The sequence below is a fragment of the Myotis daubentonii genome, chromosome 4, assembly GCF_963259705.1.
Source record: "Myotis daubentonii chromosome 4, mMyoDau2.1, whole genome shotgun sequence".
NCBI classification, from domain to species: domain Eukaryota; kingdom Metazoa; phylum Chordata; class Mammalia; order Chiroptera; family Vespertilionidae; genus Myotis; species Myotis daubentonii.
Window position 1 is genome coordinate 62,075,237 of NC_081843.1, and position 25,681 is coordinate 62,100,917.

The following is a 25,681-nucleotide window of genomic DNA, read 5'->3' on the forward strand; positions in this document are numbered from 1 at the left end:
TAAGAAATCCATTGAGATAAGGAAGCAATAATCAGAAAAGTAGGAAGAAAATCAGTGCAAAGGAAATAGACTCAGGAGGTTGAGATTGATAAGTGTCAAAACAAGCAGAAGTCATCAAGAAAAGTGCAGATTTTATTTCCATTAGATTTAGTAGTAAAGGTGTTGGAGGTAACCATCTTGAGAACTTTCCTTCATTTTCTAAAACTGGGACAGAAGTGGTTAGGATGGGCACAGATAAAATTTTGTAGGTGAAGGGAAAAAGAAATATATCAAATAGGATAGGGCTTCCCAAACTTTTGTCATAGCATGGCATACACAGAAAATGATCATATTTGGGATAAATGCATGAAGCTGTCTGCAGCTGGAAGTGATGCACCTCAAGTTTTATAGCTCTAGGTTTGGACATACTCAGATGCAAGTAAAAAAATACCTGCAGTTGCCTTAATTGATAAAGATATTTAAATATCACTCTTAATTAAAAGTCCGGAGTTAGGCCGGCATTCCCAGGTTTGTACAATGCATTTACAATGTCATCACGAACCCAAAGCATTCTGTTTTTGGAATTGTATTTCTCTATATGTTTTGACACTTTCTTAAAGTACTAAATGGTATTTTTTGAGGGGAATTGGATCACGTTTATTTAGAAATCATTTAGCTTACTAAATTTTTACCAAAATGGTTGTGCCCTTCCAGTTGTACACACAGGTATAAGCAAAGTCCAGGGGCTACAAAAGCAAAAACAGAAAACCTACTGTGAGGTATTAACATGTTGGAGACATTTCATCTCTCAGAAGAAATTTTCATTTAATTAAAACAGGAGAATAAAGGAAATGTTTCATTTAATTAAATCAAAGGATAAATATATAGAACATTAATGAATTGAGAAAAAGGATGTAAAGCATATCTTTATTGAGTTATACTAGGTTTTAATTTTCTTTCTAGATTATGGTGCTATATATTTAGAACAAGGAATCAATCTCATGATGTTTGCCATGTGCCAGGGGTTCCAGAAGGGAAGTGCTTCTTTATTAGAATATGTAGATTAATAACTTTATATTAAACACTAGAGGCTCAATGCACGAAATTTGGGCAAGGGGCTCGGCCCTCGCAGCCCTGGCTGCCTCAGCCCTTGCGGCCCACTGCCTCGCGGCCCCATCCACTGGTCATTCTGGAAGGTCATTCCAGAAGGTCGTTCTGCTGTCAGGTCTAATGAGCATATTAGCTTTTTATTATATAGGACTTTATTGGACTTTTTATCTGCAAGTTTAGTAGCTTAAAAAGAAACTTTACTTTTCAATATTTTTTCATTATTAGACAGTCTGTGTTAATGCTGTTCTGGAGAAGGTAAAGAAAATTTTCCAAGAAGAAGAATCCATAAGGCAAAACAGAGAGGAGAGCAAACATCTTAGAAAATCCTTTTCTGAGCCTGCACTTTCTGAGCCTATGTTTCCCGATGGTGAAATCAAAGTGAAATCTTATTGTTCATTACTGGATCAGCCTGACAATATTTCAGATTTTCCTGATAATATGCTGAGTAATAAGATCCAGGTTTTACATTCTGTGTTTGACCAATCAACTGAAATAAATGAATGAGCAAATCTGTACATAAATATCACTGAACAGCTTAAGAATTATCTATGTAATAACATTTCATCTGATAAAACTAGGAAACGAGTTTTCATATACTGACTACTCTGCTTTTTAAAAGGGTGGGGAGGAACTAATAAAATGTCATTCTCAAGTGTTTATATGGTAGAGAAAACAAAATGAATATGACTATAATTATTTTTTAATGAACATGAAAATTTACCCTTTGCTGGGTTAGACTTTATGCTGTGGTTTATAATATAGGAGTATGTACTGTATAATACATTTATGTTTTTTTTAAAGACTTGTTTTGAGTATCTTTCTAATTATTTTTCTGGGAAGGAAAAAAAAAAACCTTCTCTATCAAAATGCTACATATCTTTTTATGGATATTTTTCAAAGGATATTTGTTTTCTATCTACAGGCTAGATAGTTCTGCCTATTTCACTTCTTTTGTAACTCATCTATAAAGTATGAATATTTTGCAATTCATTGTTGTCAGGAATTTATGAAACAATGTTATTTACAAATCTGATGAGAAGATTTCTGTACATGAGGATAGGACTTGATATGACATTTTTTATTTCCAGATTAGAGTAACAGATCTAAAGCCAGAAATCAAGTCCATATTACTCATTGTTGCCACTGGATCCTGAGAGAAAATGCTCTATAATTGAGCCTGCAAACTAGAGCCATGGCTTTGCCTGTAGGAGGTACTGAGGTTTGTTCCATGAATTAAAATTCTGGCCACATTTTAAGACCTGCCTGGTCATTGGAGGACTGGCACCTGATATACTAGGCTGGGATGTGTCCATCCTAGAGATGGTACATTTCCTTTACCTGGTGAGTAGCTACTGTCATAAACAATCCTATCTAATAAAGAGGGAATATGCTAATTGACCCTCATGCCGTCGAAAAGATGGCGGCGCCCACAGCCAATAAGGAGGGAATATGCTAATTGACTACCCTGCCCTCAAAGATGGTGGCGCTGACAGCCACAAGATGGCGGCAACCAGTCTCCTCAGCCCCCCAGCCCCCAGGCCAGGTGAGTCCCTTAGAATGCTAAGTATTAGGTTTGGAGCTATAATATGATCCTATGCCACTAAGAAAACTGCTGTGCTTTGAGACGAGGTTTATTTTTCTCCAAATTCATATTCTCCTATGAATAGCAAGGTCTTTCTGTTTTTACTTGTTCTTATATCCTATGTGCTGCCAAGTTTTAGATGACCAGCACCCCAGGAATTACTGGTATAGTACAGGCACCAGGCAACCAGAACAGCATTGGCCAAAAATAATTGGCAGGGTAAACCATTTCACATCAACTCAGCAGAAAGCATTCTGAGGAACAACACCCTACATCTCTTCCCTCTGTAACATTTACATGAAAAATAAAAACATGATTACTTGAAAATTTCATATAGGCATTCAAAGTACTTTTGCTCACTGAATAGGAGACTTCACATCTCCCATGGCCGGGCAGCAGCTATGAGTGTCTTCCTATGTTGAGACTGTGTGTCTTGACCAGAGAGAAACTGAACCAAGATTTATGTGGCTTTGATGTTTAGCACATTGATAAGCTTCATATTTTTAAATTCAGCACTTCTGGAGGCAATTTTTAAGTGTAAAAAGTCTGCTGTAAACATATTTGAAAAGACAGAAGTTAAGATTTAAGCATTTCAATGTATTTATATTTTACCTTAAAAAGTAGTAACAACAATCAAATAGGAGAGGTGAGGAATATGTGGAGGTATCAGTGAAACAAGAATGGAAGACTGCTAAAATTGCTGAAGTTGGGTGATATGAGTTTATTATATAATTCTGTTTACTTTGCATATATTCAACTTTTCCATGATAAATAAAACCCGCTACGTCAAGGACCACCCCAATTTTTCTTAACAGATCTTATCTTATACCTTTTCTTCATTTTAGTTCAAATTACTTTCATCCTTCTTTAAGTGCACATACCAGGCCTATGCATTTTATAGATTTCATACTCAGTACTTATGCTTTTGAATCTTTCAGAACTGTATGATTTTTAAAGATAAGTAATGTGCCTATGTTGGAAAAAAGTAATCATCTTTGGTATTGAAGCAAGGTTATTTTTAAAACATACACACTTTTCATTGCCATATAATTTTATCAGGAAGGACTCTTAATTACTTTGAAGTTTCCAGTGGCATAAAAATCTGAGTCATACTTAACAGGTTCATTAGAAAGAGTCACATAAATATTCCCATTGTCCACTGTCACTGTATGAATCCTTTGCTTTATTCCTTTGGAACACCACTTGGGTTTTGCTGATGGGTCTTTAGGGTTTATAGACTGATATAGTCCTTCTCCTGTTGCCAAAGTAATTTTGAATTTATGCCAGGGGCAAACTATACACGGTCGTCCATCAAAATCCTAGGGAAGGAAATAATTGATTTAATAGTCTGATATTTCCAATGTTCACAATAAACCTCAGACTCAGCACGGAATCTATTACAGAAGAACCAGGTTAAAGAACAAGACAGCTTTTCTTTTCCCTCCCATTTAGAAATTATTCAGCATAAGGCAGGATCTAATCTTAGCAGTTATCACATCCGTTTTGCTATTGATGAGAAGATAGACCTCTGCCAGAACATTACTAGCTCAGCAACTATACCTATTGCTGCAGCTGTACTGTTACCTATTAGATGTCAATGTTACTTCCTAGACAGGAATGAGGCAATGGTTTCAGATGCTTCTTAAGGAATTTTCACTAACTGCTGGAAGAATGGTAAGCTTCAGATATAATTCAAGAGAGGTTACTAAAAGCATGAGTGCATATATTAATTGAAGAGCAATTTACGATCCAAAGTAGTCAATTCTCAACTTCTTAATTGTATTAAAATGGTGCTTCTCAAATTTAAAAGAGCACAGGAGTCACCAACATTCTGTTTAAATTCAGTAGGCCTAGGGTGGGTGCAAGATGCTGCATTTCCAATATTTCTGGTCTATGGAACATACTTTGAGTAGCAAGGTCTTAACAGCTCTCATGGTCTGTCATGGTCTGAAATTGGGAGAAATTCTTCCACATTTATCAGCACCAGGTGCTTACATTTTTTAAACACCAGAAGTGCTGGAATACTGACATTATATCCCCAGAAAACTGTTGACAAAGATTCATATTTCCATAAATTATGAATATTTTCATAAATTATAAATTAACCTTCATAATTTAAATATACATCCTTTTACATGAGGACATGAGGGCAGGTGGGGAACTGGGTAGATATGAAGTGTAGAGAGAGTAGAACACTAAGTTTAAGATTGTACTTTGTACCAGTCAGAGAAAGTGAGAGAGAAAGAGAGAGAGAGAGAGGGCTATCAGTTTCATGAAATGGAAAAACATAGTATTCCACAGCATGGCTATTTATAACTTATTTAAACTGCTTCCTATTGTTAAAACATTTAGGTTGCTGTCATTTTTAAAAAAATATATTTTTTATTGATTTCAGAGAGGAAGGGGGAGGGAGAGAGAGATAGAAACATCAATGATGAGAGAGAATCATTGATTGGCTGCCTCCTGCAAGTCCCCTACTGGGGATTGAGCCTGCAACCCGGGCATGTGCCCTTGGCCGGAATCGAACCTGGAACCCTCAGTCCGCAGGCCGACGCTCTATCCACTGAGCCAAACTGGCTAGGGCTGTCATTTTTTATTACAATAAATAATGCTACAATAACCATCTCCTATATACATTTGAACATTTGTGCAATTATATCTGTAGAGTAGATATCTCAGAGTGTAATCGCCAGGTCAGAAGACATACATAGTTCTCACATTTATCTGTGAAATGGTTTTCTTTACATTGTAGGGCTGAAAATTCCTAAAATATTAGCAATTATACTAGAAGCATTAAAGTATAGTGCAAAGACAAATATAAATTATTTTTGACTACAGAATAAAATAAGAATATAAATAGAAAACATTTGAGTTTTTGGAGAATAGATTTAATCTTACATACCTCTATTTCTCCCAAATGTAAAGGTCCTCCTGAGTCTGAAAAGAAACTGAGTATTAAATCTAGTCACTAACAAAACCCCTGAAATTTTGATAGTTTTGTGGTTAGCAAACAAGTACAAGATTTACAAATAAAAAAATAAAATCTTACGGTAACAGCGAATATCCATAGCATGATATTCTCCTTTGTGGTAGAAAATGACCACTTCTCTATCATGGACAACAGCTGTCATCCTTTCAGATTTCTTAATGTCATCTTCTCTGCCAACACAGACAGAAGAATATTCCTCCTTCATTTCAGGATCTTGTTCAGGGCTACCAAGATCCATGCTAGCTGAGCCAACAAGAAAAAGGAAAAAAAATTGTAAGTGGCCTTCACTAGTCAGACTATAACTTAACTCACAGATAATCATATTGTAAGAGAAGTCTGATTTCTCTGAGACTGATAGAAGCATTTTTTGTAGCTATATAATACATTTTAAAATACTGAATTATAGTCATGATTTTGAGTTACAGACTTTTAAAGCTTGCCAAAATTAGGGAGGACTCCTCACTTTAAAGCTGGACTTATATTAGATTCATTTCAGTGTGTAAGGTGGATATTTCAGAACTCTTAAAACACAAGACTAAAGTTTCACTATCCTTTTGTTCCCGATCGAACTCAATGCTAAACATTTGGTTGTTATCCTGTTGAATTTAGGACTCCACGATAGTCTGGATAGTCTTGGACCTCTAGGCTGAGGTGTACCCCCCTTCTTTATGTATTGGTTTTGGGTGTATAGCTCAGTGGTTAGACAATCATAATGTACATAGCGTTTCCCTCAATATTTCCAGTACCTCAACTGGCACCATACATAGTTACACAATATTATTGACTATATTTCCAAACACCAGTTCTCTCTTTGGGTCTATGAGTCTGTTTCAAGTTTGTTTGTTCATTGATTTTGTTCTTTAGATTCCACACATAAGTGAAATCATATGGTATTTGTCTTTCTCTGATGGACTTATTGCACTAAGCATCATACCATCTAGATCCATCCATGCTGTCTCAAATGGTAAGATTTCCTTCTTTTCCATGGCTGAATAATATTCCATTGTAGATAGGAACCACAGCTTTTTGTATCCACTGGCCTATTGATGGGTACTTGGGATGCTTTCATAGGTTGGCTATTATAAATATCGCTGCAATGAACATAGGGGTGCATATATTCTTTCAAATTTGTGTTTTGGGTTTCTTTGGATAAATCCCAGAAGTGAAATTGCTGGGTCGGCTCACTTGGTTTTGCCTAGCATGGACAGCCAGCTAGGCAGATCAACCAGACGACTATTCTAGCAGAAGGGGATGGGTATGAATGAACACTTCTTTCTTAAATCAGAAATTGTCATTACTTTCTTCTGCCTCATTTGGGCATTCAAAGAGATGACTTCTCTTCAGTTAATTTACAGCAGTATGTAAACTCATATTGCCAAAGATTTAGTAGAGAATGTGCAGGTATTATAAATATATTTCTTCTCATCCCAGATATTTAGCCCATTTCTTTGAAAGCAGCAACCCTTTCAAGGACACTGTCTGTATATTTTAAGAACATAGTCTTCAGGCCTCCTAGTGGTTTCTCTAAATACTTATTTAATCCTGTATGACTGACTAGAAGTTTGAAAATGTTAGTAGGAACAGAGCATTGGCTCATTTAGTTATTGAAAAAATTTGAGGTATAACTGACATACACAACATGTTAGTTTTGGGTGTACAACATAATGATTTGATATTTGTATATATTGTGACATGATCGCTGCAATAAGTCTAGTTAATACCAGCAGTATAGATAATTATGGAATTTTTTCTCTTATAATGACAACTTTTAAGATTTACTCTCTCAGCAACTTTCAAATGAGAGGATAGCTCATTTAAAAAATAACTTCAGTCCTGGCTGGGTGGCTCAGTTGGTTTAAGTGTCATCCCATATACCAAAATGTTTGCTTCCCCGTGAGGACACATACTTAGGTTTCAGATTTGATCCCTGCTTGGGGAGTATATGGGAGGCAAGTGAGCCATGTTTCTCTCTCACATTGATGTTTCTCTCTCACATCGATGTCTCTCCCTCTCTTAAAAAAAAAAAAATCTATAAAAACATATCCTCTGATGAGGATCAAAATTTTTTAAAAAAACACACCAACAAGTTCATAAAACAAATGATTAAAAAGTAAAACCTCTATGTGAATGTGTAGAAATGAGCTTTAGATAGAAGGGATAGAAGGGATTTATACACTATTTTGAAGTTAGTTCTGAGCCATAAGGAAGATAGATATTAGAGCCTGAGCTCCAAAATTGAAGTATAGGATGAGCACTGTCCCTCCCTCCCTTACCCGCTCCCCTCCGTGTGTGTGTGTGTGTGTGTGTGTGTGTGTGGTGTGTGTGTGTGTGTGTGTGTGTGTGTGTGTGTGTGTGTTGATGGGAAGAATCAGGAGCTTTAAATTCAAAGTATAAGGGAAAGCATTATTACACAATCAAGTTTAGGGAATTACAGACATGTCAAATTTGTGCTCTGACGTTAGTGTTGTTAAACTTTGATCTAACTAACCTAGTTACTTTTTTTAAAGAATGAGAAAAGCACATAAGCTATTTTTGAAAAATTATTTCATCATAATAAAAGCAAAAAATATAGTGTTGTTTTTTTAAAGGCCATGATTTTCTGAATACTACACCTCTGAACAGTTTGGAAGCTACCCAAAGTACACAAATTGCTCATGTGGCAGTAATTACCTCCACAGTGGTGGACGGACATGCAGCCCTTTATCACATTTTGTGACAGAACAGACAGAAGGGCAAGAATGATAAGAAAAATGGGAACAGAAAGATGAACTGAAAGGGGGGGAAACAGGCTGAAGAAAAAGAAAGAAATAGTGGAATTTGCAACACATTTAACCAACAAAGGATTATGATTCAGAATATATGAACTATAAACCAGAAAGAAAATACCAAATAGTCATAGAAAAATGGGCAAAATACAGAACAAACATTTCACAGATGAGGAAATCTGAATGGCCACTAATCACATGTAAAGATGCTTCACTTTATTAGTAGGAAAACGTAAACGAAATGAAAAGCAAAGTAACACATGGGATACTATTTTCTACCCAACAGACTGGCAAAAAATTATACCAAGTATTGGCAAGGATACGGAGCAACTGATAGTGATGAAATCAATTAGTGCTCCCCACAGCTTGGCATTACCTAGTAAAGTTGAACATATTCATGACCCAATAACCCCACTTTCTGTGTATTATAGAGAAACATTCACAGGTACACCAGGGGACGTGCACAAGAAAGGTTACAATAGCAAAACTGGGCAGGAAACAACTCAAAATCAATCAACAGTGAAATGGATAATTTTTTTGTATTCAGTCAATGGAATGTAGCAGTAGTATGGCTATGTCAGTTTGGATTTAAAAAATATAACTTGAAATGAAAAAAATTTAAAAATATTTTAGAGTATGCTTTCATTTTTATCAAATGCAAAAACAGGCAAAGCCAAAAATATTATTCATGGATACTGTATAAAGTGTAAATGTATAAAGAAAAGCAAGGAGATTGTAAATACAAATTTTCTTAAACATCTCAAAGTATTACATTTGGTCTTATATTTGAAATTATTCTTTTTCAAAATTTACGTTGTATCCTACTTTATAATTATGAGCCAAATAACCCAAAAATCCAAGAAAAATGGGATAAAATAGCACTTTCTATCCATAGTGGATATGCCTGTGCATAGAACATTAATGGACTATTTGAGAATTTCGTACAGCTGATTTCAAAACTGGGCATCAGAGGAGGAAATAAATGAATAGTTCTCTTTTTCCAGGCAAAAGCTAGAAAAGAAATACTAGTATCAAGCAAGTAACAAAATACATGAGATGTGGAGTAGCATCAAAAGTTAAATAAGTTCTCTCCCACTCCCAAATAAATGAGAACCAAATACAATCCTCCCTCAAATTTCAGTTTCTTAGACCATGCAGTCTTTGCAGGATTTTACCCTCAATTAGAAAAAAATAAAATATCTGTAGTGAGCTTTGCAGGGGCTGATAAGAAATGAACAGAGAAAGCTGGGGCTGATGATAAAGGTTTCAGAGAACTATGATTATAGTCTTCCATTTTGCTTAGGACACTATTACTTCGTCCTTCAAACAATTCTTCCCTCTGCGCATAATAAATGGTTCTATTTACTTATGATATCTGGTGACTAGACTTAACACCCATATTATTATTATTAACCATATTGTGAGTATCATGGTTGGTCCCTTCAGAGGACAATAAAGAGTCAATGTATTCACCTTAACTACTGTTACTCTGATGCACTATTCAGATGCTCCCACACATTTCCTCTATTTTGAATCAACCTTAAGATAGTAGAATCTTAGCTGAATAAAAAGAAAGTGAAAAATTAACCAGGGTACCCAGTTGGCGGGATAGATGAAGATGTCCTTCTGAAAAAAATTTAGCCATTTTGTTCCACGGTTTACTCTGAGAAATATTTTTTTTGACTTGTGCCTAAAATTGGGTTTCTAAAGGCGTTGACACCACATAAAATCCCAAATTAGTTAAATGGACCCCAGTCTCTATTAGCTACCTTTCCAGCATAAGGAATCCATTCAGGTTAAATTAAAAATAGACATTAACTCAGTTTCCATGGCACTGGAGACAAAAAGAGAGATGAGATTAAAGGAGCTTGTTCTTCCTCTTGAGCACTGACCACGAAGCTTTTCCTAAGTCTGGAGACTTGGCCTACATACATATCGTCAGAATATATAGCTCCAGGGCGTCACCTTGCTTTTAGGGCCGGAGAAGAGAAATGCCTTTGCAGTAGTTTTGTGCCATCTCTTTGGGTGGCAGATAACAGAGGGAACTAGCGCTCTTTCAGTGAGTGCCAATGGCTGGGCTCTGTGCGTATAGAAACTCATTCATCTTCACAAACCCCCTGCGGTACTGTATGTTCCAGACGAGGGAACTAAGGGTAAAGGGCTCTTTTTTAACAAAAGCTTCCTCAAACTCACAAAGTAGCAGTCAACATTCAAACCCAGATCCGATGAGTCTAAACTTGTGAACACTGAAATATGAACCTTAACCTTTCATCGAAGGAGTCTCCATGGACTTATAAAAACACGTGGCCTGCAAGTGAACTCTGAGAGGTACCAAACCGTTTAGCAAAGTAAAAATATCTCTCACCACATATATCACCAAAGATGGTGATCCTCCCGTTTTATAATTTAGGAACGCTAATGTGTTAAGAGTTGTGAAAAGAAATGTTTAAAAAGGAACATTTCCCCCGATAATTTAATAAAGTCGCACAGCGTCATGGAAGCGGCTACCACGCCTGGGAAAGCCTGGGACGTTAGGGATGAGACCGCCAGGGAGCTCCCTGCAGGTGAACCCCGCTTCTGCCGAACAGGTGTCTCCGGCCCAGCGCTGGAAGGGGCTCCGCGCTGGAAGGGGGCTGCGCGCTGGAGGGGGGCTGCGCGATGGAAGGGGCTGCGCGCTGGAAGGGGGCTGCGCGCTGGAAGGGGCTGCGCGCTGGAGGGGGGCTCCGCGCTGGAGGGGGCTGCGCGCTGGAGGGGGGCTGCGCGCTGGCGGGGGCTGCGCGCTGGAGGGGGGCTGCGCGCTGGAGGGGGGCTGCGCGCTGGAGGGGGCTCCGCGCTGGCGGGGGCTGCGCGCTGGAGGGGGGCTGCGCGCTGCAGGGGGGCTGCGCGCTGGAAAGGGGCGCTCCGCGCTGGAGGGGGCTGCGCGCTGGGCGCCGGTGAAAACCCGTCACTGTGGCCCAATGTTGGGAGCCGGGCCGGCCGCGGTCCTTCGGCTCTGCCCGCCCAGGGGCACAGGACTGGAAGCTACTGAACATTTCAGTAAAGACGGCCGGCAGCCTCGGACGGGGCCGGCGGGTGTGGACTGTCCCGCCCGCACACCTCGGGAGACGAACCCATGCGGAGGCGGCCCCGCCGCTGTTGTCATGCCTCGGGGCTCACCAGGCTGGGAAGGCGGTTGGAAACCGCCCGCCTGCCCAGCGGAGGCGACAGGCTCGGGGTGTGGCGCGGCCTCTAGGGCGAACCAGGTGTGTGGGCTTCGCTGGGCCTGGGTGGAAGCCTGCCCCGGGGGCTAACGGTTAACCGACGCGGGGCCGAGGCCCGGGAAGGCCGCGCTGCTCAGAAAGGCCAGGGGATGGGAGGAGGTGGGGAGGGCAAGAGCCACACGAAAGCCTCCCTCGCCAGCCCAGGCTGCCCAAGCCGCCGCCGTCGCCGGAAGTCCGAGCCCAGGCCCGCCTCCCAGCCGGAAGCAGCGGCCTCCGCGAGCCCCGCCCCGCCCCACGCCCGGCCGCCGAGGTCCGCGGCCGGAACAGAATTTACCTTCAAGCTCCTCGCTTCTCCTCGCCGTGAGCGGCCGCCGCGGACCCCGCGCGAAGCTACTGCGAGAGCCGGGGCTGCGGGCAGCGGCCGAGCCTCGGGAGGCGGGGCGAGCCGCCCACGTGACCCCGGCGCGCCCGTCTCCGGGAGCCACTGGGCGGCACCGCGGACCAACCACGCTCTGCCGGGACCTTCGAACCAAGTCTCATTAATCTTGTATTTCACAAACGTAAGTGGCATCCATTTATTTTGAAATAGTTGTTGATCTTACCACATTTAAGATGTTTTATTGCAAGGAAGAATGGTTATACATTCACAGGAAATACAGTGTAGACATGTGAATTGTTTGTAGCCATGGAATACTGTGTGTACCCTCTTTAGGGTAAAAAATTGTTTCTCGAGATACAAATACGTAGGTCGGTACATAAGCTTTTTCTTTAAAAAAATAACAGTGGTTTCTTGGAGGAACGAGGAAAAGATTTTCACTTTCATATTTTGAACTTTGCAACTTTGTTTTTTCTCTTTATACGTCTCCGAATTTAAGAAGCAACAACGATCTTGTGTTCAAAACTGGCAGCTAGGTGCTCTGGTGTGTGTGTGTGTGTGTGTGTGTGTGTGTGTGTGTGTGTGTGTGTGTGTGTTTTAAAGCGTCCTTGACTGTCTTCTAATGCAGTGGTTCTTAACTCTGGCTAAACTTATGAGAGTCACCTGGGGGTATTAAAAGTCCTGATGCCCAGACCGATGAAGTATAAAATCTTGAGGGGGAGAAGGATACATTTTTTCTAACTTCCAGGTGATTCCAGTGTGACCTCAGGTTGGAAACCACAATCTATGTTTAATATCCTGATATATCGATCTCAGATCCTTGAGTTGCCAATGCCGGGGCCTTGGGCTGCTGAAACCCAGAAGCCTTTTCCATTTATCCCCAAATGCCATGCAAATGACTTTTTTTTTCTCTGAGCCAAAACATGTAAAAGATTGAGAAGCCCAGAATAATGGGTTTGCTTACAATGCCATTTTCTTCAGATTTTTATTATGTTTAGTATAGCGTTAGGGTGATAGTTGTATTTTACGGGATAATTTCTAGTTTGCCCGTTTGTTTCACTGATTCAAGCACAAATTAAACATCTAGTTTTGAAGAATTGCTTTACCGAAGTGATAATAAAATATATTTGGATTTATAATTTACATGATCTGTTAGCAATCCCAAATTATTTTATTGACACATGGAATATGTTAGTAGTCCTCAGTTGGTGTCACTGAAGGACTAAGTAAGGTTTGCTATTTCTAATGAAAAGTTCTTTTTTGCTTTGGCATATGCCGGAAGCCGGTCCATCCTTGCTGCTTGACACAGTCGCTGCAGGGAAGAAACATCTGCACAGCATATGTTTCAAGGGACCTGGCATACTGTTCTTAATATGTTTGCTCCCCTTCTTAGCGCTATGTGTTTTAACCAGAATCACCTCCCCGAGAAAGGTTGTTTCCCCAGGTGGGGATGTTTCCCTGGAGTTAGGGATTAACAGGACTAAAGAAGGGAATAAATCAGTAAAACCCCTTAACTAAGTGCCAGGAGGGTAGTTAATCACCTTAACTAGGAACAATCAAGGCTTAAGCTACATAATCTTTACTTAGGCCATTCTCCTTCAGTTACTGCCTTGTAGCTTAACAGAACAATAGAGTAGTGACCTTGGAATGGAGATAACAAACTAGCCCTAACCTTTGGAATAGAATGGATAGGATTAAAATCAACAGAGCTAGATAGAGATAAGATTTTTATCAAAGGTCAGATAAGAAACTATAAACATAAAACAAGGAACTGTAGAAGGTCAAGGGAGGGCCCAAAACACACCATGATATAGAGGCATGCTTATAGAAACGAGAAGTATAAAATACGGCTGTAACAGGACAATAGAGAGAACCTGGCTATGTTGATCATCTGAACGCTGTCATCATTCTTCGCCGACTTCGTCCACACCTTTGGGAACCCCTGGACCACTGGGGCTGGACCCCGGCAGGCATAAGCTGAGCATTAAGATAAGACACATCTTAGATCCACTGACCTTAAATCTGATTTTGAATAAACTGAAGACCTCAGTAGATATACATGAATATATACATACACAATGAGAGAGAAGTGGGAAATTTTTTTTTTAAATCTCCACCGAAAATAATAATGTGATTAGTCATGTAAAATACAAAAGGCTTTGAAAGCTGCAGTGGGAGGCTGAAAAAACTACCTTTCTCCACTTCTGAGACTCAGGTCTACAAACACACGCACACACCCATGCAGCGGAGGCATGCTCATGAATTAAAAGCAGGAGCCCATAAAGTCCATTTGAAAGTCATTACAGTTCAGAATAAAATTCATGATTCGTACTGTAATTTTACTTTTCTCCTCCCCCTCTCCCTTCCCTTTTTTTTTTTTTTTTGTTCCAGCTAGTGTAGGCACAGCTCCCAAGAAGGTGTACCTGAGGCCATTTGGAGGCACTTTCTTCCTAACTTTCATTCTTTCCTTCCCTACTAGTGACACCTAGTGGTAGCGGCTGGCGTGAATTTTGTTACCTACGACAGAAAACTGGCTTTTCTTCTGTGATCTGGCCCCTCAATATCTTTGCAGATGGTTTCACTTGTCCCTCTCACCTTTGAGCCCCGTTCCTCTGCTCTGAGCATGGGGCTGTTTGTAGGCAGGGTTTTCCAGGACTAAGTCTTTCCTCTCAGAAAGGTTCAAAAACTGCCTTCATTCCTAAGCCAGTCTGTCTAGTGAGCTAGTGAAAAAATCTGTGTGCTGCTAGTTTCACCACAGGGAAGTTTGAAGAATATCCATCAATCTGGATTTCCTATTCCTTCAAACCAGAAAAAGATGATAACATGGCCCTTATTAGTCCCTGAGGATTCAGATTATGAGAAAGTGAGGGTGGCTCTAAATGCCACCTATCTGCTTATGACTTGTAGATGGAAGTCTGCACAATATTCATACCTGCCTGATATTCCAACCTGGATATTGTGGCAGAAAGAGTGGTGCTCACCAAACATCCCATCTACTACCCCATGTTTCCCAACCCCACTTACAGGTGAATGAGAACTGATGGCTAGTTTTGGCCAATGGACTGTGAGTGAAAGTGCAATGTCACTCCTAGACTTAAGCATAGCAGAACTGATATGAGACTTCTCCACTCACCTCTTTTTTCTGTCACAACAATTGACATTCTAGACCAGCACTAGACCAGTTTTTTTCAGTCGGATCTCACGGACCACCGTGAGACTGCTGTTCTAGAGGGTAGAGCCTCCACCAGCCTGAGTCCCTGAGTGACTATGTGGGAAGGAGACTACCCACTCCTTCCCCCAACTCACCAACTTCTACCAAGCTATAAGTGACATGTAACTTAAGTGCAAAATAAACATTTATGGTGTTAAGCCACTGAAATTTTAAGATTTCAGTTTATTATTGCAACATAGCATATTTAATCTATCTCATACATAACTGTCTCAAATTTTATGTGTTCAGAATTGAAATAATTTCCTCCCATAAACATACCTATACTTCCTTTGTCCCTGCCATCTCCATAAGTGACAACATTGTCCATCTTTGTTGGTTTTGTTTTTAACTGTTCCCTTTTAACCCTAATAGGGGATAGAGTCCTGGAGTGTTAGTCCAATTGAAATTCCTTTACATGAGACCACAGGGTAAGGGATGTGAGTTCCTGTCTAATACTCCACAGAGCCTGGTGTTTCTGGTCTGGGTGTGCTGCATTGAGGGAGGGTCTAGAGAGTGCCAAAGTCTCCACAGCTGCTGCGAGGGGCATTTTAAGTCTTGAACACAGAGGCTGATTTCAGCTCCTCTTGTTATGGAATGAATTAGTTTTATGCAACTTGCTTGCAGAGGTGATTCTCCAGTATTCCTCACCTTTGTGCCACCTGGGGTATCACCTGTGCACATTTTTGACCCTGCTGTTGCTATTGCTCTATCTGGTTTCCTCTGGTCATAGGGAGCAAGAATACCTCTGCCACATGCTTTTACAGACAGTGCTTTTCTTCTTCTTTTTAAAAAATATTGTTGAAAGTATTAGATCATTCTTTTTCCCCCATTAACCTCTTCCAGCCAGCTTCTGTCCCCGCCCCACCCCATTAGGCCCTCACCACATTATTGCCTGTGTCCACAGGTTATGCATACAAGTTCATTGGTTGGTCTCTTCCCATCTGCCCTTCCCTGCCTTCCCTCTGAGGTTCAACCGTCTGTTCATGCTTCTATGACTCTGGGTCTATTTTTGATCATCAGTTTATTTGGTTCATTAGATTGCACATATGAGTGAGATCATGTGATATTTATCTTTCTCTGACTGGCTTATTTCGCTCAGCATAATACTCTCCAAGACCATCCATGCTGTTGCAAATGGTAAGAGCTTTTTCTTTTTTATTCCTGCATAGTATTCCATTGTGTAAATGTACCATACTTTTTTTATCCACTCATCTGCTGATGGGCACTTAGGCTGTTTCCAAATCTTAGCTATTGTAAATTGTGCTGCTATGAACATAGGGATACATATATCCTTTCTGATTGGTGTGTCTGTTTTCTTGGGATATATTCCTAGAAGTGGGATCACTGGGTCAAATGGGAGTTCCTTTTTTAATTTTTTTTTTTTTTTTTTCAGTTGATCAGCAGCCTAGCCAGGATCTCCAGCCAGGATCTCCAGCCAAGTTCTGATCTGGATCTCCAGAGAGGTTCTGCTTTTTATTGTCTTGTTACATCTGTATTTATACCAGTTGATTTTAATCCTGTCAATTTCTATTACAAAGGTTAGGGCGTTTCTTATCTCCATTTCAGGGAGTAAAGATTATGTAGCTTAAGCATGATTGTTTGTAGTTAAAGTGATTAACTACCCGCCTGGCACTTAGTTAAAGAGTTTCATCCCCTCCCTAATTTCAGGGAAAAATCCCTACCTGGGGAAACAACCTTTCTCTGAGAGGTGACCTTGGTTAAAACACACAGCGCTAAGGGGAGCAAACATATTAAGAACAGTATGCTATATACGCCAGGTCCCTTGAAACATATGCTGTGCAGATGTTTCTATCCTGCAGCGACTGTGTCAAGCAGCAAGGATGGACCGGCTTCTGGCAAATTCCCCCTTTTTTATTTTTTAAATGATAGCGCATGCAAATCAGTGGCCACCTCTCAGATTGGGCCGTTTAAAACTCGGAAGAAGACTGGCAAGCAATGACAGTGAGCATAACTATAAACATAGTGGATGGAGCGCACAAGGAGCCCCATTCCTGTAGAAGGTTGCCGGCCTCTTCAGTCAAGGGATTACAGCTGTCCTCAAGTTGTTGGTTTGATTGTCTTCGTTGGTCTGGCTAGCGGGCAGCATCACTGGCGACGGGCTTCCCGAAGCGTCAGCGAGTTGAAGGGCTGCATCAAAGGGTCCATCAGGGCCGTGGTTGATGGTGGTATTGGTGTCCAAGGAGGAGTAAGCTGTGCCCTCTGGGTCAGCTGATATGGAAGATGGAGGGTAGTAGAGAGAAAAAGAAGAGAAAGCAAAAGAACTACAAGGCATGGAAGTGTTTAGAAAAAAGAGGGAGAAGAAAGGGAAGAAGGCAGCATCCTGACACAGCCCTTTCCTTCAGCTGACCCTTTCCCCGTGGTCCAAGGTAGAAATGGGAAACAAGTCCTGTTGCAGTGAGAGGGCAGCTGCTGTCAGCCAGTCTCTGTCTTTACCTGGGTCCCGATCTGAGCTGGGCGTGGGAAGCGGGAAGCAGCCATGGGGACAGGACACCTTCCTCAGAAGGGGCGAGTGTTCAAGCCCCTGAACCATTGGGGGGGTGAGGATCTGTGCCCCACCTCTGTTGAACTCCAAGTTCTCTCCTACTGGCTCCCGACTGTGCCTGTCTTAGGCTGCCCCACCCTGTGGGGTCTTACCCGTCTTTGACTACCAGCCATCTCTGGGCCAAGTAGGGTGATGTGAGGTTCAGTTCTGTCTCCTTGGTAGCCTATGTTCCTCTGGCCTCCATGCCCAGCAACTGCCTTGGGATCCCCTTGCCTGCTGGCAGGGCCCCGGCATTGATCACATATCTTGGGGAACCCAGGTTTCTTCTCCAGGGAGGGCCCAGCTCACGCTATTGGGTGAGAGATAGATCCATGGTACCAGCCACCATGAGGCTTCAACCTCAGGATGAACAGAGAGCTCAGGCAATAGCTATGGGCAATTGGATTGTAAGAAGAGGGTCCCTCTTGGCACAAGGGTAAGAGGGGCCAATACAGGACAAAGGAGAGTCCCGGAACAGGGCTTTCTCAGCCCAGGATGTCAGGCTCTTGGCACAAGACAACTCCATGTATGGGGCATATACCAAGCATCCCTAGTCATGGCATAAAAGGGAGGTGCCCTTCCTGGAACAGTAGGGTAGGGAGATTCTAGAAGAGGCTGTGTTCAGGAAAGAAGGAGAAAAGCCAAAGAACCAGCAAACAAGTAGTTAGATTTTAAAAAAAGGAAAAAGGAAAGGAGATGTGGGGCAAAGCTGGGACATGTGGAAAGACAAAAAGGAGGCACATGTGATCCTCCCAATGGACAGATTGTTCCAGCTCAGGGCTGCACATTTGCTGCAGACGGGCACTGGTCAGGTGTGCTATGATGAGGCAGAGATGGCGGGCGGTGAGACATAAGGTCAGACTAGACGGTCTGGAATCCACACAGGTGAGTCTGCGTCCTAAGGGTCCCTGTTCAGGCGCCAGGTGCTGGGGTCCAACCCCAGCAGGTCCAGGGGTCCCCAAAGGTGTGGATGAAGTCGGCGAAGAAGGAATGACACGGAGACAGCGTTCAGTTGATCAGCAGCCTAGCCAGGATCTCTAGCCAAGTTCTGGTCAGGATCTCCGGCAAAGTTCTGGTTAGGATCTCCAGCCAGGTTCTGGTCAGGATCTCCAGCGAAGTTCTGGTTAGGATCTCCAGCCAGGTTCTGTGTCCATGTTCTCTTGCTAGGTTCTCCAGCCAGGTTCTGTTGCCAGGTTCTGTAGCCATGTTCCCTCGCTAGGTTCTCCAGCCAGGTTCTGTCCAGGTTCTCCAGCCAGGTTCAGTCACCAGGTTCTAGTCAGGTTCTCTTGCCAATTTCTGTAGTCAGGTTCAGTCCAGGATCTTTTGCCATGTTCTCTCGCTAGGTTCTGTCTCTAGGTTCTGAGGCCAGTTTCTGTCCAGGATCTTTTGCCATGTTCTCTCCAGCGAAGTTCTTCTGTCTCTTTAGAGAACGTTCTGTGTAGGTTCTGTGCCTAGGTTCTGTCTCTCTTGGTTCTGTCTTCTAAGTTCTGTCCCTTTTTTAATTTTTTGAGGAAACTTCATACTGTTTTCCACAGTGGCTGCATTCCCACCAGCAAGGGACTAGGGTTCCCTTTTCTCTACAACCTTGCTGACACTGCCTTTCTTTGGTTCTGGGATTTGCATGATGCAATATGCCTTCAGAGCTTTAGGCCCCTCTGCTGTGTCCTGTTCCTCCTGGGAAGGCTCAGCTGTTTCTGACAGGTTAACTTGCTTCTTTCGTTGATCTCTTTCTCTGCCACATGCACTGTGTGCCAAAACTGAGTGCCTTCCTTGCTTCCTTTTATTTTCCACTTTTTTCCTGCCCAGATTTTTTTCTGAGTCTACATAAATAATGCACTGTGCAAAAACAATTCTTCCTAAAGTTGGATCGTACCAATAAGAGATAACCTTCCATCAGGCCAACATCTGAGCCAGACCTGTACTTGCTCTGGTATTGTCCAGCCGACTTTACTTTAGTGTGTGTCATCTTCGTTGTATCTTCTCTAGGACCTAACTCAACACAATTCTCTTACCTGTTCCCTCAGGTATAGGCATTACAACTACAATAACTATCACTTTCAAACTCACCTATAAACACTGGGTATTTAATCCTGGTTTTCCTCGTCTTCTTCCATAAAACTGTCCAAATTTCTGTAACCACTTATATCTGCACTCGTCTTCAAGGAAGTGTTTCCAATGGGCTAGCCCCAAAGGTGGGGGTACATAGTCGAAATGTGATTGCTAGAGGCTTGTGTATATGTGTGTATGTTTTCTGTTTGGAGATGAGGACAATTCCCAAAGAAAAGGTTATTATGAAGAGAGCAGAGGCTCCTAAAAGATATCCACTTGGAGAGTCATTTTGTACAGTAACATATTGACTCTGAGAGGTACTTCTGTAAAGAAACCTGTTGGGAAAAGATGAATAAGTTAGAAGATACCATAAGGAAGTATTAAGAAAAATTAATAATGTGGGATATTCTGCCAGATAACTGGCTTGGTCTCTTCAAAACACAATACCTTTTTAAAAAGGTCATGGAGGGAAGATGATGGGTTCTCCCTGAGGAGGGTGTTTGTGCTTTAAAGCTGATGCTCTCCATCCACCTTCCAGGCGTTGAAGTCCTTGTTGAAGTCCCTGCTCAGAGCCTCTCACAGCGGAGTTTTTGGATGTCTTTGGGAGGAGAGACAACATGAAGACGAAATAAAACACCTCACAGAGTGGTCTCCATGTAGGAGCTCATTGTTCCTGACTCTCTCCTGTGACAAAGGACAGAAGGGAGTGGCCTTTTCCTCATTTCCAGCTCCTTCTTACTGTGAGTGTGAGGTGAGCTGATTAACAGGCTGTGTGGACTCCTTTGAAGGCACATTCTGGGACTCCTCAACATATTGTCACCTGAGAAAACAACACAGATCCCTATCAGGACCAGGACCAAATGGCTGCTTCTCAGGAACCGTTGACCTTCATGGATGTGGCCATAGATTTCTCTCAGGAGGAGTGGGAATGCCTGGACCCAGTTCAGCGGAAATTGTACATGGATGTGATGTTGGAGAACTATAGCAACCTGGCCTCCCTGGCTATACCACCTAAAGATAACCAGGCCTTTATGCCAAAGCCCGGAATACAAGATTTATTCTCTGAAATAATACTCAGTACACATAATGGAAATAGCATTTATCAATGGATCGAACATTGGAAAAACTTTAAGCAAGAGTCACATCTCAGTCATCATTCAATTGAGCTTGCACAGGACCATTATAAAAGTGGAGAAGTCTTGGACCAAATGTCCAATCACAATATACTTCAGGTTATTCCTATTGTGAAGAAGACACACAAAAGAAGTAAATGTGTCCAGTCTTTTCAGCAATCATCAAATTACAATGAACAAGAGCATATTCATACTGGAGAGAAGCCTTACAAATGTAAAGCATGTGGCAAAGCCTTTAAGTGTCATTCATCTCTCATTGTTCATAAGGGAAGAATTCATACTATTGCAAAATTTTACAAACTCACGGCAAATGGAAAAGGCTTTAGTCAGTCCTCAAGACATACTCAGCATCATAGAAATAATACGGGAGAAAAGTCTTATAAATGTTCAGAATGTGGCAAAGCCTTTACCCAGCACTCAACCCTTAGTATTCATCTGAGAATTCACACTGGAGAGAAACCTTATGAATGTAATGAATCTGGCAAAGCCTCTAGACGGTCCTCACACCTTACTTATCATCAGAGAGTTCACACACGAAAGAAGCCTTATAAATGTAGAGATTGTGGCAAAGCCTGTTGTAGCTTCTCAGATCTTACTAAGCATCAGAGAGTTCATACTGGCGAGAAGCCTTATAAATGTAGAGAATGTGGCAAAGTCTTTAGATGGCCCTCAAACCTTACAACCCATGAGAGAGTTCATACTGGACAGAAGCCTTATAAATGTAGAGAATGTGGCAAAGCTTTTATTGATTCCTCCAACCTGAAAAATCATCAAATTGTTCATACTGGAGAAAAGCCTTATAAATGTAGAGAATGTGGCAAAGCATTCAGTACGTCCGCAAAACTTAATCATCATCACAGAGTTCATACTGGCGAGAAACCTTATAAATGTAGAGAATGTGACAAAGTCTTTAGCTGGCTCTCAAACCTTATTACCCATCAGAGAGTTCATACTGGACAGAAGCCTTATAAATGTAGAGAATGTGGCAAAGCTTTTATCGATCCCTCCAACCTTAAAAGTCATCAGACTGTTCATACTGGAGAAAAGCCTTATAAATGTAGAGAATGTGGCAAAGCATTCAGTACGTCCACAAAACTTAATCAACATCACAGAGTTCATACTGGAGAGAAACCTTATAAATGTAGAGAATGTAGCAAAGTCTTTAGCCATTCCTTCACCCTTAATCGTCATCAGAGAGTTCATACTGGAGAGAAGCCTCATAAATGTAGAGAATGTGGCAAAGCCTTTAGAAGTCCCTACTCCCTTAATATACATCAGAGAGTTCATACTGGAGAGAAGCCTTATAAATGTAGAGAATGTGGCAAAGCCTTCAGTGAGTCCTCAACACTTAATCGCCACCAGAAAATTCATACTGGAGATAAGGCTTATAAATGTAGAAAATGTGGCAAAGCCTTTAGATGGTCCTCAAATCTTACTGCGCATCAGAGAGTTCATGCTGGAGAGAAGCCACATGAATGAAGAGAATGTGCCACATCCATTGGCAGCTCCTCAAACCTTACTGCACATCAGAGAGGTCATACTGGAGAGGAGCCTTATGAATGTAAAAATGGAACAAAGCTTTTCATCAGTGTTCCTGCCTTATTGTACAGCAGAGCTCATACTTGAGAGAAGTATTACAAATAGGAGGAGTGTCATAAGTCCTTGACCAGCAGTGAGAACTTACTGAACATTACAGAATTCTGCCTGGGAACAAGCCTTATGAATGTGAAATATGTAGTAAAGTCTTTAAAACCCGTTCATGTATTACTGTACATGAGAGACTTCATGCTGAAGAGAAATCTTTCAAATGTAGAGCATGTGCAAGATCCTGTACCTGTAGCCCAAAATTTACTGGATATCAGAGACTTTTATAGTGGAGGAAAGCCTTACCCTATAGAAAATGTGAGAAAGCACTGGCTGGCTTGCCTCCGTGGTTTAGCTTGGATGTATGAACCAGGAGGCCAGGGTGCCATTCCTGGTCAGGGCACAGGCCCCGGATGGGGACTCAATTCCAGGTATGGCTCTTGCAGGTGCCAGCTGATTAGTGATTCCCTCTCATCATTGATGTTTCTATAGCCCCCTCTCTTTTCCTCTCTGTGCTATAACAATGCCATCTAAACCTCTTCCTCCTCCACATCAGCCCTTCAGGCCCCTATAGCTTCTGTTCAGTAGCTTGGAATTTTATTAATGCTATAACTGACATCAGAATTTGGTAGATATATTGCTTTATATTCATGAAGTAGGAAGCCCACCATTCAATTTTTATGCTGGATTCTAAAGTTTTGAATGTTATTAATTTTTGGAATATGATAAATTGGCTTCTGTGTACTTTATAAAAGAATAAATAAAAAAAAGGTCAGGGAGGCTGTTTTAGAATAAAAGAGACTAAAGAGTTTTAACAATCAAATGTAATGTATGGACTGTAATTATATTTTAGTCCAAAAGAAAAAAATCTTTACAAATTATATTGAGGACAAAAGATAAAATTTAAATTTGAACTGGATATTGTGATATTAGGGGATTAATGCTAATTTTCCTAAGAGTGATAATACTTTTGTGGTTATGCAAGCATGTTTAGGAGGTACATGCTCAAGTTTTCAGAGGTGAAGTGTAAGCATATGATGTCTGCAACTAATTTTCAAGTTATTAAAAAACAACTAAATATATTTAACAATGTTAACATTTTAAAATGTTAACTGTTGAAACTCAGTGGTGACTGTGTGGGTATTCTTTTGTATTATTCTTCAACTTTTCTGTATATTTTGTAATAAGTTAAAAAAGGAGAGAAGGGGGCTATTTAACCTACTGTTCCAAATACTCAACTATAAAACTATTTTTTCTTTTATAATGTATTAATATGGAAGCCTCTGCTGCTTCACAAAGTATTCTGTAGGACACATTGGTCTAAGGTAGGCTCTTAGTACATTTAAGAAATATAGAATAATAATAAAGATTTCAGTGAAGAAGGAAATCTTAAAAAAATTCAAAATACACTTAAAAATCTCCATCCAGCTAGCTGAGGAAATGTTTACTGTATCATTTGCAAGGAAGCCTCTCTAAGGAGTTTCAAGCTTAACAGTGGAGTGACTTCACTGGCTAGATGAATGAAGGTTGCAGGTTGCAAAGTGGCTCTTGAATGTCCAGTATCCAAATCTTTTCTCTTAGTGTAACCTCATGGATGATGGCATAGGCTAAATTTTCAATCACCTGTATCCTTTGGTCCTTACTTAGAGCACTTTCAGAAAGAGAGAAAAATAAAAATGTATAGGCATTTGACACTTCCCATTATGGATGAAGTTATAAGGACACCTAATAGTTTCCTGTGGCGGTAAATTTGATGTGCTAATTTGGACTACAGATGCCCAGGTATTTGATTAAATGTTATTCCTGGGTGTGCCTGGAGGGTGTTGATGGGAGAGATTTGTATTTGAACAGAGACTGAGTAAATCAGATTGCCCTCCCCAGTTTGAGAGACTGAATAAAAGCAAAGGTGGAGGGAGAGGTACTCTCTTACTGACTACTGAACTGGGCAGAGGACCTGAACAGACACTTCTCCCAAGACATACAAATGGCCAACAGATATATGAAAAGATGCTCAACTTCACTAGCTTATTAGGGAAATGCAAATCAAAACTACAAGATACGATCTCACACCTGTTAGAATGGCTATTCTCAACAAGCCAAGAATAACAAGTGCAGAGGTTGTGAAGAAAAAGGAACCCTATTCATTGCTGATATGAATGTAAACTGGTACAGCCACCATGGAAACCAATATGGAGTTTCAAGCCTAACGAATATTTCTTTTTGTAAATCTTCTGTCCATATGCCGAACTCATATGATGAATTATTCAATAAATATGTGTTGAATGCCTACTCTGTGTTGTAAGAGTTTGGAATATACAGGGTGGGGCAAAAGTAGGTTTATAGTTGTGAGTGTGAAACAAGTGTCTTGTATTATTATTTATTAATCATTGTATTTTCCGTAGAAACAACTGTAAACCTACTTTTGCCCTCCCCTGTATCCGTGAAACAAAGACCTGAGAGAGCATTGACTCTGCAAGTGAATTTTACCATTCTTTGCCCCCTTCTGCATCTTAGTTTTGCATTTGTGCATGTACAGGAAACACTATAATGGAAAGCTTTCAGATTCTCAGCTGAAGGACACTGGCAAACAAGTGGATATATTGCTCATAAACGCTGTAGAACCAAGGACAGTTAATGAGGAGTGTACCAATGAAATCTCCTTGACCTTGTTCTCAGCAATCCATACCAATAGACACTGCTTTCATTTTTAAAAAAGGAGTTTTACATGTACATGCAGCATTCTGAGGCTACAGCTTCCTTCCTAGCTGCAAATGTCGAGGCTCCCCAACCTGGGACAGTGAGCCCCGCCCGGACCCACCACTTGGTACTTCTTTTCTCCACCTTAGAGGCTGGTCTGAGCTCAGGGATAAATGCCTTCTGAAACTCCGCATTTTTGAAAGGGACTAAGGGAAGCTTTTATGTCTCCCTCCGATAAGTCCAGCTTCTAATGAAGTGGAAGTTAGGTTGTAAATAAAGACCCACACTGATTTTCTTCTGAGAAAACACACCACCCCCCACCTCACCAAAACAAAAACAGCACTAATGGTGGTGTTATTTTACGAATACTCCGTGGCTGTGAAGTAACCGCACAATTACATTTCTCACAGTACCACTGGTACAATTTCCAGGCTCCTGGGGAGAGCAACGTGGGGGTTTTTCTC

The 25,681-nt window shown here is 41.1% G+C and overlaps 3 protein-coding genes across 6 annotated transcripts in view; 2 read left to right on the forward strand and 1 right to left on the reverse strand.

The window, feature by feature from the left end:
• Positions 1 to 1,684, forward strand: part of SPATA9 (spermatogenesis associated 9) — a 56,027-nt gene extending 54,343 nt beyond the window's left edge. The window contains exon 5 of the mRNA XM_059694086.1: positions 1,315 to 1,684. Coding sequence (XP_059550069.1) covers positions 1,315 to 1,593 — 279 coding nt within the window. The 3' untranslated portion in view covers positions 1,594 to 1,684. The remainder of the gene's footprint in view (positions 1 to 1,314) is intronic.
• A 1,688-nt stretch (positions 1,685 to 3,372) lies between these two features.
• On the reverse strand, positions 3,373 to 12,090 carry RFESD (Rieske Fe-S domain containing). Of its 3 annotated transcripts, none has more exons than XM_059694085.1 (4): positions 11,960 to 12,090; positions 5,721 to 5,899; positions 5,574 to 5,608; positions 3,373 to 3,990 (listed from the first exon to the last, which is right to left on the reverse strand). In XM_059694085.1, the coding sequence occupies exons 2-4, from the start codon at positions 5,896 to 5,898 to the stop codon at positions 3,727 to 3,729; spliced, it is 477 nt and encodes a 158-aa protein (XP_059550068.1). In that variant the 5' UTR covers position 5,899; positions 11,960 to 12,090; the 3' UTR covers positions 3,373 to 3,726. The 3 variants fall into 3 exon arrangements, with proteins under 3 accessions (XP_059550068.1, XP_059550066.1, XP_059550067.1); XM_059694083.1 differs by having other exon boundaries at positions 5,721 to 5,903; positions 11,960 to 12,078; XM_059694084.1 differs by lacking the exon at positions 11,960 to 12,090 and adding an exon at positions 9,899 to 10,285 and having other exon boundaries at positions 5,721 to 5,903.
• LOC132233411 (zinc finger protein 665-like) overlaps positions 12,051 to 25,681 on the forward strand; it is a 29,788-nt gene continuing 16,157 nt past the window's right edge. Inside the window, exons 1-2 of one of the 2 annotated variants that reach the window (XM_059694079.1) lie at positions 12,056 to 12,185; positions 20,342 to 24,809. In XM_059694079.1, coding sequence (XP_059550062.1) covers positions 20,664 to 22,415 — 1,752 coding nt within the window. In that variant the 5' untranslated portion in view covers positions 12,056 to 12,185; positions 20,342 to 20,663 and the 3' untranslated portion in view covers positions 22,416 to 24,809. Of the gene's footprint in view, positions 12,186 to 20,341; positions 24,810 to 25,681 lie in introns of those variants that run through there. The other variant, XR_009452620.1, reaches the window with a different exon arrangement.

Coding starts and splice junctions, on each gene's coding strand:
- RFESD (XM_059694085.1), bottom strand. CDS start 5,898: ATGGATCTTGGTAGCCCTGAACAAGATCCTGAAATGAAGGAGGAATAT. Junction 5,609..5,720: donor TATGGATATTCGCTGTTACC/GTAAGATTTTAT, acceptor GTTTCTTTTCAG/ACTCAGGAGGACCTTTACAT. Junction 3,991..5,573: donor TACATTTGGGAGAAATAGAG/GTATGTAAGATT, acceptor TTCCTTCCCTAG/GATTTTGATGGACGACCGTG.